This window comes from Lemur catta, chromosome 7 (assembly GCF_020740605.2).
Source record: "Lemur catta isolate mLemCat1 chromosome 7, mLemCat1.pri, whole genome shotgun sequence".
NCBI classification, from domain to species: domain Eukaryota; kingdom Metazoa; phylum Chordata; class Mammalia; order Primates; family Lemuridae; genus Lemur; species Lemur catta.
This window is the reverse complement of record NC_059134.1, coordinates 103,988,658-104,004,825: the sequence shown is the minus strand read 5'-3', so window position 1 is coordinate 104,004,825 and position 16,168 is coordinate 103,988,658. Positions and strand designations below refer to the sequence as shown.

Here is a 16,168-nt window from a genome sequence, read left to right as displayed (position 1 = left end):
TGAAGATTTTAAAACCTTCCCCAAGTTGGTCTTACCAGTGATTAGACAAGTTAATTCCAATGCAAAATGCTGCTGTAGGTTAATGATAACTAAACAACTAAACTTATTGGCTTTACAAATACCTCAAATCCTGCATCACCACAAACCCACCAAAATAAATTCTAAAAGTTGAAAAGAAAAGTTAACAATGAAATTTCAAGAGTGTCTCTTTTAGGGGCTGGGTGTGGTGGCTCACACTCATAATCCTAGCACTTTGGGAGACCGAGGAGGGAGGATTTCTTGAGGCTAGAAGTTCAAGACCAGCCTGCATAACACAGTTACACCCCGTCTCTACAAAAAATGGAAAAATCAGCCAGGTGTGGGGGAGCACATTTGTAGTCCCAGCTACTAGGGAAGCTGAGGCACGAGGATCACTTGGACCCAGGAGTTTGAGGCTGCAGTGAGCTATGATGATGCCACAGCCCTCTAGCCCAGGGCAAATGAACAAGACCCTGTCTTGGAGGTAAAAAAAACCTATTATGTAGTGATACACTAGGGAAAAAAAGAAAGACTTCCTGTAACAACCCTACAATATAGCCAAATTTTAGCAAACTAACTTGCAGTTATATGTAAGGTAAGCTTTAATGACAAGACAGTTGCCAGGCACTGCAGAGTGTGGGAACGAAGCCACACCCACCCTGCTCACGGTGTCCCTGATGGCTGGGACAGGCAGGCGAGGCAGCGAGGTCTGGAAGCTGTACAGCATGGGTTTCCGGCCCGAAAAGATCTTGACCATGCCCTGAAAGAAAAAAGTAACATTTTCAAAGATGAGACTATGTTAAAGCGCCGAAGACAATTCTCAAAATGTGTAACTTGCAACTGTTGACAGATTTTCTGTGGTGACTCGTCATTCCTGTGGTCCACTTTCTGCCCCCACACTTGCAGGCTCCAGCAAATAAATACCAACCCCCCAGTAAAAACCAGACCAAATAAAAGCCAAGTTCGAAAGAGGCTTTGAGATGCCTGGCCAGGGCTTTCCCTGGGCCTGTGATGTTGCAGCCTGACTGGGCTTCTGCACGTGGGGGCCGTGGTGTCAGGTTGGCTCAGTGCTCCAGGAGCAGTTAGCAGGGTCTGGGCTGAGGGCCTGGCCCTGAGCCAACCCCAGAGGAAGCAACCCTGTCCCTTCTGTCATCATCTCACCTCCTGGCGAGCACATCTGTGGACCCTGCTTTAGGCCATGTGGCTGAGACTTGTATGACAGCTGGTCGCCTCATGCAACCAAAACAAAGGAATTCCTAGGGCGCCAGTGTGGGGAGGCGGTGAGTCCTTGGTGCTGAAGAGGGACTCAGCTGGACCTCAGCCGTGACTGGCACCCAAGGGACCGTCATTTAACCTGCTTTGGGAAGCGTGGGAAACCATCCCCGAATCTCTCCTAGGTGCTAAAGTCTACTTCTCTAGAAATCAGAAATATTACACCCAAACAACAGCAGAAACTGGTTTGGGAGAGAGTGGAGCCCAGGTGTGTGGGGCACAGCAGTGACATGGACGCTTCTCCCACAAGCAGGCCCTCGAGGTCGGGGCAGCAGCCCGGCCACAGCAGGGGCCACCGAGCAGCAGCTCAGCAGAAGGGCACGGTGGTCCAGTGTCAGGTGCAGACAGGTAACCAAGGCTGACATGCTCCTCCCACATACACTGAGGAACCCACGGAATCGCCCCAGCAGACAAAAGGTTTAGAAGAAAATGTTCTCGTGATGGCCAGGCTCATGAAAATCATCCAGGCCTCTTCACAGAGCATGTGCGGACAGCACTCAGCCCCCAAGACCCAGGCTGGGCTTGAAGTGACCAGTGAAGCCTAAGGCCACAACCCCCACTTGGGGGCCTGCAGTGGTTTACAGGGGCCTGGGCCCCAAAGACGGAAGCCTCAGAAGTCCAGAGATGATTTCCACCTTAGATGGTTTATCTTCAGAAAACCTGAGCTCCTAAAAACATTTAGATAGGGCCAGGTGTGATAGCTCACACCTGTAATCCTAGCACTCTGGAACGCAGAGGCAGGAGAATCACTTGAACCCAAGAGTCTGAGACCAGCCTGAGCAACACAGTGAGACCCCATCTCTATAGAAAAATTAGCTGGGCATGGTGGCGCATGCCCCTAGTCCCAGCTAGTCCGGAGGCTGAGGCAGGAGGACCGCTTGAGCCCAGGAGTGTGAGGCTGCAGTGAGCTACAATGATGCCACTGCACTCTAGCCTGGGTGACAGAGCAAGACCCCATCACAAAACAACACCCACAAAAAACCAAAACATTTAAATAGTGAAATCTGGACAAACATCCACACAACGCAAAGCCATTTACCTTACATAAGGGACGCCTGGGCTACCAGCCATGGTGATTTGGGGGAACACTAGAGTCTGGCCAGACGGGTCAGCTAAGGTGACCGCTTACTGCCCGATTATGAGTCAGTCAGAAAAGCTACCAGAACTGGAGGGACGGGCTTTGTCTGATGGGTGACCTGAACTATAAACCTAGGAGACCTTAACATAAAAATGCTGCAGAACTCTCTAGTGTCATCCGAGAAAACACTCTCTGGCTCACTCTTCTGTGTCACGGTGACTGAAGCCTCTGCAGCAGGGAGAGGTCGTGACCCAAGTCACAAACCACGCGCTGGGAGGCCCCTTCTTGCAAAGGCACCCAAGCGGGCCGCACACCGATGGGGGTGCCATTACCATCCAGATCCTGGTGGCGCGACTCATTTTGCCGTGCTCGGCGAACATCCAGCCATGGTAGGAGAGCAGCACCTTCAGGGAGTAGCGCATGGTGGCGATGAGAGCCACCCAGAGGCCAGTGCTGAACAGGACGCCGCTGAGAACGTTCTTGGTCTGGCTGGACATGTAGCCACTGTGGAGACAAACCAGGACAAGTTGCAAAGGCGTTGTCATCGTAGAAAGGAGACCCCGAGCTGCGGGGCAGAGCAGCCTCGCACAACACGGTGAGGGATAGCAGCCCCCAGGCAGAGTCAGGGGGTCAAAGAGGGACACCCGCAGGGACCCGACTCCCAAAGACTCACGGTGGTTTCCTTCTTGCCTCAAAAAGCACCAGCCCCCTCTGCTCTGACGGGCCTCAAAACAAACCCGGGCTAAAGGTGCCATCTGCAAAAACACACAACTTCCTCCAGGGTCTCAGGACAAACGGAGAGGGGACGCGGAGGCTGCACTTGCACAGATCCTGCACCATTTGCTTTGGCTCTTTATGACTTTTTTTCCCATCAGATGTACTCAAGGATTTTGCCAGTATTCATAATCTCAAACTATTTGTCACAACTGTGGCCTCAAGTATTTATATCAAAAGAGCTTGTTGGTGACCTAGACAGGAATGTTTACCACAAATAAAGAAACAGATCATATAAAATGATCATGTAAACAGTAAGCTTAAGGCTGGGCGCAGTGGCTCACGCCTGTAATCCTAGCACTCTGGGAGGCCGAGGCAGGTGGATTGCTCAGAGGCCAGGAGTTCGAGACCAGCCTGAGCAAGAACGAGACCCCTGTCTCTCTTAAAAACAGAAATAAATTATCTGGACAGCTAAAAATATACAGAGAAAAAAATTAGCTGGGCACGGTGGCACATGCCTGTAGTCTCAAAACAAAAACAGAAACAGTAAGCTTAAATACAGAAACTGTTTTCACTTGGGAAGAAAAGTCATCTATTTTATGGCAAAGATGGGACTTTAAAAATGAGACAGGCCAGGCGTGGTGGCTCACACCTGTAACCCCAGCACTCTGGAAGGCTGAGGCGGGAGGTTCGCTTGAGCCCAGAAGTTTGAGGCTGCAGTGAGCTACGATGACACCAGTGCACTCCAGCCTGGGTGACAGGGCAAGAGTCTGTCTCAAGAAACAAAAATTTAGCGCGAAGCTCTCTTTAAGAGAATGTGCTCCTCCCGAGGCTGCAGGAGCTGGGCATGTGCAGGAGCAAACCCCACATGCCGACGTGTGGACGTGTGACTTCACTTGGAAAGCAGCGGCCTGGGGGCACAGAGGTCCTGCCCAGAACACAGACACTGGCCCTTAACCCGGAACCTGGTCTTTCTAGACTCAGGCCGGGGATGGCCCAGTTTACCAAAATAGGTTTAAGAGGGACAAAGAGACAAATCTCATAAAGACCCAGATTATAAAGGGCTTTAAAAGCCAACACTTCTAAATATAAGCCAGGCTCAGGAGGTACCCTACACCGGACAGTCCACTGAGAGTCTTCGCTGACCCTGCAGTGGAGTGAAGGTGCGTAGGGAGAGCTCCACCCGCACCACCCAGGACAGCTGTCGGCCGTGGCCCGAGGACAGGAGACAGGCCCCACGGGAGCACCCAGGTCTGCCAGCTGCTTGCTGAGTGACAGGGGTGACAGGAATCCCTGCCGTGGCTTCCCCGGTCCCCAAGCGGACGAGGAAGCTGGCAGGCACCCAGGCCTCCCACGCCTCCACTAAAATGTGGGGACTTTTATTCTGTCTCTCGCAGACGCTTATAAAGGCATGAGCCAGTGTAGTGTTCTCGTGCCAGCTCGGGCTGTGAGCAACCCGGCTGGCCTCTCAGTGACTCTTGGGTGTCCAGGGGCTCCCTGCATAAAGAACAGGGTGTGGAGGGCTCCTCTGCAGACCACTCGCAAAAACAGGTGCAGGCGTCAGGGCAGCTACTCAAGCCGCCCTGAGAATGTTCAGACCATTAAGTTACATCTGCTTGATCCCTGATTTCCAGTCATCGGAAATCCAGTTGTCAGCTGTGAGCGAGTGCTCATTTATGTCACATTTCTGCCGGTTTATTTTCTTCCTCCTTTCCGAGGGGACAGTGCTTACATGCAAACAGCAGGAAGGCACGATTCTAAGATCCAGAACGTCCCTGTTTAGCGCAGCCCTGACCCCACATCATACCTTCCACCGGCACCTGCTGGCCCGAAAGACAAAGCCCAGGGTCGGGAGCAGGACTTGGCGGTCACTACTCCTCCAGGCCCACAACATTCACCAGTGTAAACAAACAACACAGAAATCGAATCGAATGTCTGGCATGGGACAGCAGGGCCACTTCCGAGATACCGTGGCACTTTCACACTAGAAAGTAAAAATGTGTGTTCAAGTGCAAGGGTCGCAGCCATGCAAAGGGACCGTGGTTGCCCACGTTTCATCGTCTGGACACTCAAGCAGCAATAAAGCAGCGGTGCCCAGTCTGCCTTCGTCTCATTTAGGTTCGGGGTGGGGGCTGGGGGGCCTCGGCGGTGAATCCCAGCTTTCCCCTTCCCCATTCTGTGACCTGGGCAGGCGGCCACATCTCTGAGTGCTTCCTCATTGGTACAAGGGATACCCCAGTGCAGGGTCACAGCAGTGCGGGGTCTGACCCCCAGATCCTAGGTGGAAGTGAGGACCATCCCCAGAACCTCCAGGAGTATCAGTCAGTAGTCATGTGCTGAATGTTCCAAAAGGCACCCATGCCCCCTGGGCCATCTCTTGGTAGAATGAGAGCCCACTTTCAAGCTCCTAGAAACATCTGGAACTCTAAGAGGAGGGAGTGATGGGGGTTCCCTTGGGGGTTGTAAGCCATTGTGACAGGGAGCTGGGGGCTGAGGTCCCCCGAGCACCCCGGTCCAGGGGTTGCAGACGCCTGGGATGGACGGACTCCAGGTCACAAGGAATGGCCACAATGGCAATCAGCCCTTTGGGCAGAAATTCCTTTTGAGGAACCTGCTGCCAAGCTAAGTGCACTGCCACTGTTGGCCACCCCCTCGGGCCCTGACACCCTCCATGGGGTGTCCCAGGGACACCACTGATCTTTGTCTTCAGAGGAACCACAGGGGACCGCAAACCCCCAGAGGGACCCTAACACCAGTCCAGGAAACAGGAAGAAAGATGACATGAAAATAGCAGCAAAAGCTTCAGATTGGATCTAGAACAGTAACAGTCCCTACATTTAAGGAGACATAAAAGCAGCAGTGAAACTCTGGCGGCCAAGCCAGGAGGATGGCTCAAGCCCAGAGGTTGAGGCTGCGGTGAGCTATGATCACGCCACCGCAGGCCGACAGAGCAAGGCCCTGTCTAAAAAGCAAAACAAGCAAAAGACAACAATAAAATTGGCAACTTCCCAGACAACTGGAGACTTCACAGGGTTACTTACGTCGTGTCAAGGGTCCGGTTGATTTTTGCAATTATTCCTAAGGAGGGGTCGATTTTGGCGTACATCGTTGACATCACGCCCACCACCACGATGAGCCAACTGGAGGGACTTGCTGGGTACACGCCGGTGATGATGCCATTCTAAACACAGACACGCAGAGTTGTGAGCCTTGCCCTCCCCCGCAAACCATGCTGTGACTGCACCACACAGCTCCAGCCACGGGCCGCTGAGACATCACGTAGAGAGAGGAAGGTGCCTGCAGGTTGTGGGAAACTCTCGCTCCCGCAAGCTGGAAGATCTTCCAAGAGGTTACAGCCCACAGCTATTCCAACTTTTGTCCTCTACTTCTGAGCCAAACCCCTTCCTGAAACAGTTTCCCCAAGAGTGACCCCGGGATATTAGAGTCACCCAAGGCACTAGTTTAATATACAGGTTCCTGGGCTCCACCCGGACTGACCCTCCATGTCCACTGGTGAAGGACGTCCCGGAGCCACCATGAGGTCCTGAAGCCCTCTCCCCAGCCTGCTACCATCCAGGATGCCCCAGAGCCCGGCTCCGAACTGCCCCTCCCCACTGCTCCTGCCTCAGGACACAACTTAACCCTGAAGGACTTACAGGAGACCTTGCTCCACATCGAGAATGTGCTGTAAAATACCCCAGTCAAAAACACGGGAGAGGGCGGGCACGGTGGCTCACACCTGTAATCCTAGCACTCTGGGAGGCCAAGACCAGAGGACTGCTTGAGGCCAGGAGTTCGAGACCAAACTGAGCAAGGAGACCTCATCTCTACTAAAAACAGAAAAATTAGCCAGGCATGGTGGTACATGCCTGTAGTCCCAGCTACTGGGAAGGCTGAGGCAGTAGGATTGCTTAAGCCCAGGAGTTTGAGGTTGCTGTGAGCTATGACGACAACCACTGCACTCTAGTCCCTGTCTCCAAAAAAAAAAAAAGAAAAGAAAAGAAAAGAAAAGAAAGAAAAGGGAACTGCATTGGGGGAGGATTATATGAAACAAAATTGGCAAAAATGCTGAAACAGGAGGCGAGTGGTAGAGATCATTAATCAATTCTCTTCACTTTTGTGTTTGAAAACTCCCAACTGAAAAACAAACTCTTACCAAAGCCATCCCAGTAAGATACTAATCTGACCAAGATAACAGACTTAGAAGCTCTCCAAGCTTTCTCTGAATTCTTTGGGAGGATATCTGCAGCCCCACTGAATTCACAATCCCTGAAAGATATTCTCCAAAGTAAAAAATTATCTTTGAAATACATGAATTAATTACAATTAAATAGATAAGTAAATAAGAGGGAGGGAAGGAGGTTCTAGATACATTGTCTCCCATTCACTGTGGCCTCCCCCCTCCTTCCAAAACCGACCACACCCGGGAGCCCAGCTGACCCCTCTTTCTCTGCGTGATCAGTAAACCAAGTTTACCAGTTCTAGTAAACCAGGGATCGGCGCGGCACATGCTGTTTACCACCTATTTTTGTATCTATCTGTCTCTCCTCTCCAGGTCTTTAAAATCAAAGAACACTTCCACTGGGTTGAATATGATGGCCACGCTTCTATTTTCCCAGATTCAAAAGGCCCAGCTCTCAGCAAGGGTCCCGTAGTCACACTCAGCTTCCCCTGTAGGTGGTGTCCTCCCCCACTGTGGCGGATGACAAGGACAGCGGGCTGGAGAGGCACTGGATGTGACCGTCCTTCCCTTGGTCATTTGCCTGCATCCAGGACCCCACCAGCTGAGCCCCAGGGACACCTGTGCAGCTGAGCCACCTCCCAGGGACTGGCCCACCTCTCTGCTGTCCCTGCTGCCACCTGCTCTTACACTTGGGTCTCCCTCTTCCCAGCCACCCTCAGAGAAGGGACTTTGGGGAATCCACAAACTCAACAGCAGCTACCTGGGGTGGGGGTTGGAGGGCTTCACTTTCGACTTGATGAACATTTTTCATTTTTTCAAACATGCATTTATTCCTTCTGCGATGTTTAAAATTAAAGTAAATGAAAAACAAGATGTGCTTAAAAAGAATAAATTTCCATAGGTAAATGGATGAGAACACGTGGAGTTAACTATTTTGAATTCATGTGGATAGTTTTCAATGTTTGGAATATTTTATCAGCAAGGTAGTTATTACATGGGAAAAACCCTTTCTCGACAGGACGTAAAGGATTCTGACTCAGAGCAGAAGACATGGTTCGAGTCTTCTTCGCTCTGCCTTCCGCCGAGCCGGCCACTGGCCCTCTGAGCCTCGTTTCCCGCCCGCTGCCCGGCATGATTCACTCCAGGAGTTACGGGATTGCTCCAGGAGTTCCATGGCCAAAATATATGCAAAGGTGCCTTATAAATTACGTGCCAATTACCAGCCTAACATACTTATATCTCATGATAACATCAAGAGACCCATTCTTAGATGTTAAAGTCAATACTGTATAGATTGAAACAAATGTCAGAAAACCTTGAATCTGATGAACTTCTTCTTCCAGGAGTGAAGTCCGGACAGATAGATTTGCTTAAGGGCTTCATGGCTCAGCTGCAGGTCGATCCCTTCCGGAGTGACCGTGAACTGAAAGGCCACGGCTTGGTGAGCCTCTGCCATCTTCAGCGACGACCTGGAAGGGGAAGAGCGCGTCACTAGATACTAGGAGGATCTCTCATCTAGAAGCATTGTGCATTCTGGGTTTAAGTTTCGACTTTTCATTAACAGAGCCAACGCCATCACCACACTTGGCGCCTGCCTGCCTGCCCAGCACGCTACAGACAGTTGCTGCCTCTGCTTAGGAGCCCCCAACTCCCTGGCCATCACCCCAAAACCCAACCTCCCAGCCAGCATCCCAGGCCACACCCGAGGACACGAGGTTAGCAACTTGCACAGCAGAGCCAAATCCCCTTCCTGCCACCAAGCCCCTGGAGGCCAGCACAGAGGAAACCCCGAGCCCCGGACCCCTGGTCTTCAGGTGGCAACGCCAGACCTGCATCAGATGCCTCGGCCCTGGGCAGCATACGGCTACTGTTCTGATCTTTAAGGTTTCAGACAGCACCGTAAAGATCACAAAAATCACATGCGCAGAACCCTCCAGAACAGGCATCCACAGGATGGAGCTTCCTCCTCAGAGGCCGTGGCTGAGATCGTATTTCCTTGGGCAACCCCAGGGCTGAGCAGCGCGGGCACCACTTTATCTGGCCCCCAAGCACAGCCCCCCTCAGCCAGCTTTTCTGCGCCCAGCAAAACAGGCTGCTTTTGCAAATCTGTAGCATACTCTTGTTTCCCCTCCATGCCGGTCCTGCTGGCTCCAGCTGTCTCCCTTCGCAGACTCTGCCGCACCTGCTCAGCACGCCAGGAGCACCGAGCCCTGGGCCTCCCTGCCTCCCGGGAGCCGGCCCTCCTGCCCACCCCAGGCCCGTGGCATGCGACCTCCATCCCTTCCTATGCTATGCTCAATGGACGCAAAGGAAGCTAAGAGAAAAAAACTATCAAGAACCGTCATAAAAATCCAAAGTCGTGTGTTCTCCTCACTGGTTGGCTTTCCTGGTTTTACCCTCGATGCCCACCAAGGGCCACATGCGGGACCTGTCAAAACTGGTGGGTGTCACGGTTCCAAAGAGCCCCAGCCACAGAAGCCAAGCTCGCTGGGTCCCCAGCCAGCCAAGACACAGAGAGACCCCATGGGCAGCCCTAGAGCAGCACCCACCATGCACTCCTCTGTCCACAACGAACACTTGCCGACGGCCTCCAAAGCGCCAGCCGGCAGGAGCGGCCCTGCTGCCCCCCCACAGCTCGACAGTGAGGCCAAGAGCAAGCAAACAAGTAACGCCTGGGCAGAGCTCGGGGTGCAGAAGGAGGGGGTGCCGAAGGGACCTCCTGGGCGATGCTAAAGCCCAGGACAAGGACCAGCCAAGGGCAGAGCAGGCAAGTCCTTCAGGCCCCGGGCGGACGTGGAGGCAGGGAAGGGGCGTGGTGGGGGCCGTGAGCAAGGCCAGCAGGCTGTGGCCAAGGGCAGGTGGCCAGGTGTGGAGAGAAAGGCAACGGCCAGCATCCAAGGGCTTCAAAGAAGAGTGCCCGCTTCTATTTCTGTCCTAAAGGCCATGCTGGATGGAACGTGGATGGGGGCGGGGAAGCCGAGGCAGCTTCCAGGAGAGTGGACAGGCCTGGCCCACAGTAGTAACAGTGATGGTGGGAGGACCACCCACACGAGACAGGCTTCAGAGGCACCTCCGGCTGGGTGTGCTGATGCAATGGACCCTCGGGCTTCTGGCCTGAACCATCCACTCAGCGGAGCCACTTACTGACCAGGAAAGTCTCAGTGAGGGAAGGGGACAGGCAGGGGGCAGGGGGGAAGCTGAGAATTCACACGTGAACCTGCTACACGTGAAATGTCACCAGGGACATCCAGGTGGAGATGCAGAAGGAAGGAGACTGGGGACTGTCAGCACACGGAACCGAGCTCTGCTCTGGTGACTTTGAAAGAAGAGCAAGTCAGCAAACCCACCTCCCGCTAGGCTATGACTGGAGCTTCGGCACTTCGCAAAGCACACGACAGTATTTCCATAGTACTTAGTGGGCGTGGAGCAAACTCCATGGCCTGGCTCATTTTGAAGAAATAGATCCCATTTTCGAAAGCAGCAAGATCGCCAAGCAAACGCTTGCAACAGATAAATGTACACTGTTGAGGAAGACAAAGCAAACAGCTCTGAATCCACTGCTCAAAAAGCTGTCCCAGCGGCTCTAAGCCTGCCCCAGAGTCTCATGGTTAACTCTTGAGCCCTCCCCAATTAAAGCCTTCACAGTAAACATGCCGCAGGCGTCACGGGTGAGAGCTCTGCACAGCGGGCATGTGGCAAACAAAATGACGTGATGGCTACCTTTCCCCTTCCAGTGAGGTACTAGATTTCAGGAGCTTTATAAAAGAGAACATGAGGGGATTAATGGCAGAAGATTAGACACAGTGTTTGCAGCCAATTCTATCCAAAGGTAAGCATCCAACGTCTGCTCAGAAATCTCACCTCGGCTAGGGAGTCAGACACACCGGGACTACGTACAGCACCTTCCCAGGAGAAAATGCCCTTGGCAGAGCTATCTGAATTTAACGAAGGATTTGCTTATTTTGGCTGACTGAGAGTAAACCTAAGAGTACTAAATGCCCCTAAAACGGACAATTTGTTTTTCTAGTTGATTGCCGTAGCAGAGATGAGCTATCCTGAACCAGCCGCTCCCTCCTAGAGCCAGAGGCAGTAATTAGTGAACCAGACAACCAGGGGCTGAGAAGCTCCCTGTGCAAATTTAAGGGGTGAAAATCCCACCCTCAATCCCAGTATCTGCAGCCTGATGTTTAAAAGCATTTATACAGTAGCTCCCACCCCCAAGTCCATGGTTTTGCTTTCTGCTGTCTCAGTTACTCACGGTCAGCTGAAGTCTGAAAATACTAAATGGGAAATTCCAGAAATAAACAATTTGTCAATTGAAAATTGCACACCACTCTGAGCAGCATGATGAACTCTCGCACTGTCCTGCTCCCTCCACCTGGGAAGGAATCACCCCTCTGTCCAGAGTATCCACGCTGTACATGCCACTCGCCTGTCACCATACAGGAAAAAACAGCATATACAGTCATCCCTCAGTACTCGACAGGGATTAGTGCCAGGACCCAAGGATACCAACATCCACGGATGCTCAGGTCCCTTATATGAAATGGCACCGTACTAATATTTGCATATAACCTATGCACATCCTCCCCTGTACTTTAAGTCACCTCTAGATGACTTATGATACTAACACAGTGTAAATGCTGTGTAAATAGTTACACGGTAATTTTAAATTTGTATTATTTTTAGTGTTGTATTATTGTCTTTTGGAGTTGTTTTATCCCCAAAATACTCTCAGTGCTTGGTTGGTTGACAATGTGCAGGTATGGAACCCACGGATACGGAGAGCTGACATAGGGTGCAGTAATTCCAGGGTTTCAGGCATCCACGGGGGCCTTGGAACATATGCCCCAAGGATAAGGATAATACTGCCTTCTGTGGCCATCAGGGAGTGCAAATCAAAATCCTAGTAAATAACACCACTTCGCACCCAGTAGGACGGCTAGAATCAAAAAGATGCAAGACAGCAAAGTGTTGGTGAGGATGTGGGGAAATCAGAATTCTCACACACGGCTCGTGGGATGTAAAATGGTGCAGCCACATTTGCAAACGCCTGGCAGTTCCTTGGAAGGTTAAACACAGAGTTAGCACAGGACCCAGCAATTCCACTCCTAGGTATCCGCCCAGGAGAACTGAAAACAGGTATCCGCACAAAAACTTGCACCCAGGCCGGGCGCAGTGGCTCACGCCTGTAATCCTAGCCCTCTGGGAGGCCAAGGCGGTGGATTGTTTGAGCTCAGGAGTTCGAGACCAGCCTGAGCAAGAGTGAGACTACCCACCCCTCCATCTCTACTAAAAATAGAAAGAAATTATATGGACAACTAAAAATATATATAGAAAAAATTAGCCAGGCATGGTGGCGCATGCCTGTAGTCCCAGCTACTCGGGAGGCTGAGGCAGGAGGATCCCTTGAGCCCAGGAGTTTGAGGTTGCTGTGAGCTAGGCAGACGCCATGGTACTCTAGCCCGGGCAACAGAGTGAGACTCTGTCTCAAGAAAAAAAAAAAAACAAAAAAAAAACTTGCACCCAGAAGTCCACAGCAGTATTACTCACAATAGCCAAAAGGTGGCACTATGTCCTTCCACTGAGGAATGGATAAACAAAATGTGGTCTAGCCACACAACAGAATGTTATTCAGCAATAAAAAGGGACACAAAAGCCTGACACCTGCCACAACGTGGATGCACCTTGAAGATGTGCTGCCGCGTGCCGCGTGAAAGGGGCCAAACACCAAAGGCCACACATCGCACGGCGCCACTTACTGGAAATGTCCTGAACAGACACACCTATAGGGATGGAAAGTGGACTGGCGGCTGCCAGGGGCTGGGGGCAGAAGGGAAGATTGGGAGGTGACAGCAAAGCAGCTGGGAGTTTCTTTTTAGGGCTATGAAAATGTTGAGAGGTGTGGTGGGGACGGTTGTGAGTGTGCTAAGAACCACTGAAGCGCGCACTTCAGACGGGCGAACTGTGTGGGGCGAGAATTACATTTCATAAAAGCTATTACCAAAAACATGCTGTCTCATGAGACTGAAGTGTCGTCTACTAACAAACACGCACTCTGAGGGAGGCCGGGCACGTTGTCCCTCCTTCCTTCCCCGTCCTGCCCACCACAGCGCTGTGACAACTGCTACCTCATGACATGAGGGGATTTCTGTGGAATATTTTTTAGGTATTATACGATATTGTGGTTATTTTGAAAAAGATGTATCTTTTAGTGATAGGTACTAACATATTAGTAAATGCAATTTTATCTCTTATCCCCTCTGGGATCTGCTTCTCCGTCGTCTGCGGTTGGGGCGGATGAATCAGCCACGGGTGGCAACGGCCACACCAAGTCTGTTGCGCCCGTCCCTCTTATGCGTGTCTGAGATCTCCCAGTGTCTTACACTGCGTTTGATGACATGGGACACTTTGTCCGAGCCGTCAGCGCCAGGCCTGCCCGTGTGCAGGGCTCCCCAGGCACACTCCCTGTGCTCCCGGGTGCACACCTCGCCCGTAACCTCGCGGCTCCACGTTGAGAAACAGCCGCACGCCCGATCCGCAGCCAGGAAAGACAACCAGGACAGCCAAAGGTGCCCGGGGCCAGAGTGCCTGGAGAGGCGAGGTGAGGTGAGGTGAGCCGCCTGTGGCCCTGGTTTAGGTACTGACGACAGGGGCTGACCGGGTGAGCACCCGTGGAGGGCAGCCCGGGACACGGGGAACCGGGCGGGCGAGGAACAGGGCCACTTTCCGCCACCGGGGATGCCTCAAAGCCGGAGCCCTGCTGGCTCCAAAGGTTTCAGGGCGGGGAGGCGAGGAGAAGGGAGGGCGAGAATGAGAGATGGGCGGAGAGGCGGCCCCAGCTTCCCTGGCCTGGTCCACACTGGCCACAACGTGGAAATACCTGAACAGTCAGCATCCTTGACCCACCCAACAGAGCTTTTATGTCTCTGGTGTAAAAACAACAAAAAAGGAAAAGCAAGTACTGCAGCTGCCCTGCCCCCCCATTCTCCCCCGCTACTCAGGTGCCTCCTCCAGGGCAGGGGGCCACACCCTTGCCCACGTGTCCTACCTTTCACCCAGTGGGTGTGGATGCAGCTTGGCCACCTCTCCCACCTCCAGTCACTGCAAACAGCAGCCAGAGTGACAAAGACACAGCCCCCTGGCTTCGGAACGCTGACCTTGGCTGGCAGGTGCCCCTGGCTGGCGGGTGCTGGTCAGCTCCAGGGCAGGGCCCTCACTCATTCCGGACACCGGGAAGAGGGTCCCTAACATCTCTAAAACTGAGGGACTCCACCCTCAGATGGAAACATACAGGAACCCTAACCAGATTAAGCCAATTAAGCCATTCATGCCCTCCCTCCTCCTTCCTGGCCCCCAGCAGAGTCTGAAAACCTCTGAGAGGCAGCTCATTTCCTGCTTTGACCATCCCCGACAACAGAAAGCCACCGGTTCCTCGGCTGCCCTCCGTACAAAGCTTACAGCAAAGAGAATCCTCACCCGGGATCGGGACCTCACCCGGGATCTGCGGCCCCAGGGCGCTGGCTTAAGTGCCTGGCTCCCCTCACCCACCTGCAAACAGTCTGCCAGGGAGGCAGGTGAGCAGCTGATCCTGGGGGCGGGGACAAGCCAGGCAGGAGGGCACAGGGCTGGCAGAGCATGCGGGGCTCAGGGGGAAGGGGTGGGGAGGCAGGTGTCCAGGTGGAAGGAGTCATGTCACTGACAAATCCCAGGACCTCAGATGAGCTGAGACAGCCCAGTGAACTTTACCGCATTACACGGCAAGACTGAGAAACCTGCTCGCAAACATACAGAAAGGTATAGCGTAACACCTACGTCCCCTCCTGGAACGAACAGATACAGACATTTTGCAGTATCGACTTGAGATGCCCCCACTTTTAAAGAATGAACCAGATACAACCTTCCCTCCATCTCCCCAGAATGTGGGGCTTACCTTCCCCACACACATGTGAGTTCCCACACCACACACGGCACCACCGCGCTCTGGGCATCTTCTGTGACCTGCTCCTTGGCCACACTGAGTTCCGGAGATGCCTCCGCTTCCGCCCACGCGCTCTGGCCCTGCTGTCCTGCACGCCACTGCTGGGAAACCAGTGTGCACCATGTCCCTCCCTGCCAGGGCTCAGGAGGCTTCTGTGTTCACTTTTACACTCTCACAGGCAGAGACAGCGAGTGATCCTGTCCACGTCAGAACATCGTATTTTAATGGGGAGGCCCTCAGAGGAAGAGCTCAGGGTGGCAGCAGACACCCCCTGGTCCTCTGGGGGAGCGTCCCTCATCTCCGGTGGGCCTGCCTGCTCTGCCCATGTCCAGCCCCCTCACGATGTGGTCATCGTGTCCTCTTTGTCTTCACTGAAGCCCTGTCTCCCTGTCTACCATGTCAGCCCTCCCAGGGGGTCTCAGTGTCTCACCCACCTCACCATGAGCCTGACCAGGGCTTCCCCGAGAGGGTGGCACACCGGCCACTTTGTCTTGTGCTCCTTCCACTCCAGGTGTGGCCAGAAGGTGCCACTTCTTTGCTACAGCAGGGGCTCTGATGTGCCAGGGAGGCCCTGCCTGGGCTCACTGCCACCTCTTCCTCCCTCCTTTCGGTAAGGGTAAGAGGCCAGGGACACCCACGTGCTCGTCTCCAATTCTCCTTCCCGGGAGGCCTCCTTGGAGTCCCAGGCACTCCCTGCCAGGCTGGGCACCCGGGCTGGGAGCCCCAGCATGCCAGGAAAGGGCCCTCGGGCCAGCTGGCTGGGCCAGTGCAGCCAGAGACTGAGCCTGTATCTGGATCCAGGCCAGCTACACCGGACAGCCTCCTTCCTTCATCCCTTCAGCCTTCCAGAGGGGACACCAAGGGACATGGCAGGGCCGAGGTCAAGCAAGCGGACAGATATCCAGGTGGAAGGAGTCAAGTC

The 16,168-nt window shown here is 53.3% G+C and overlaps 1 protein-coding gene across 2 annotated transcripts in view; it reads right to left on the bottom strand.

Moving 5' to 3' along the window:
- Positions 1–16,168, bottom strand: part of CPT1A (carnitine palmitoyltransferase 1A) — a 55,910-nt gene that overhangs the window by 30,404 nt on the left and 9,338 nt on the right. For both annotated transcript variants that reach the window (XR_006736528.1, XM_045558253.1), the window contains exons 2-5: positions 8,581–8,734; positions 6,124–6,263; positions 2,701–2,872; positions 677–778 (exon numbers count right to left, since the gene is read on the bottom strand). Coding sequence is in view for 1 of the 2 variants with exons in the window: in XM_045558253.1 (XP_045414209.1) it covers positions 677–778; positions 2,701–2,872; positions 6,124–6,263; positions 8,581–8,721 (555 nt within the window). In the remaining variant the exon portion in view is untranslated. The remainder of the gene's footprint in view (positions 1–676; positions 779–2,700; positions 2,873–6,123; positions 6,264–8,580; positions 8,735–16,168) is intronic.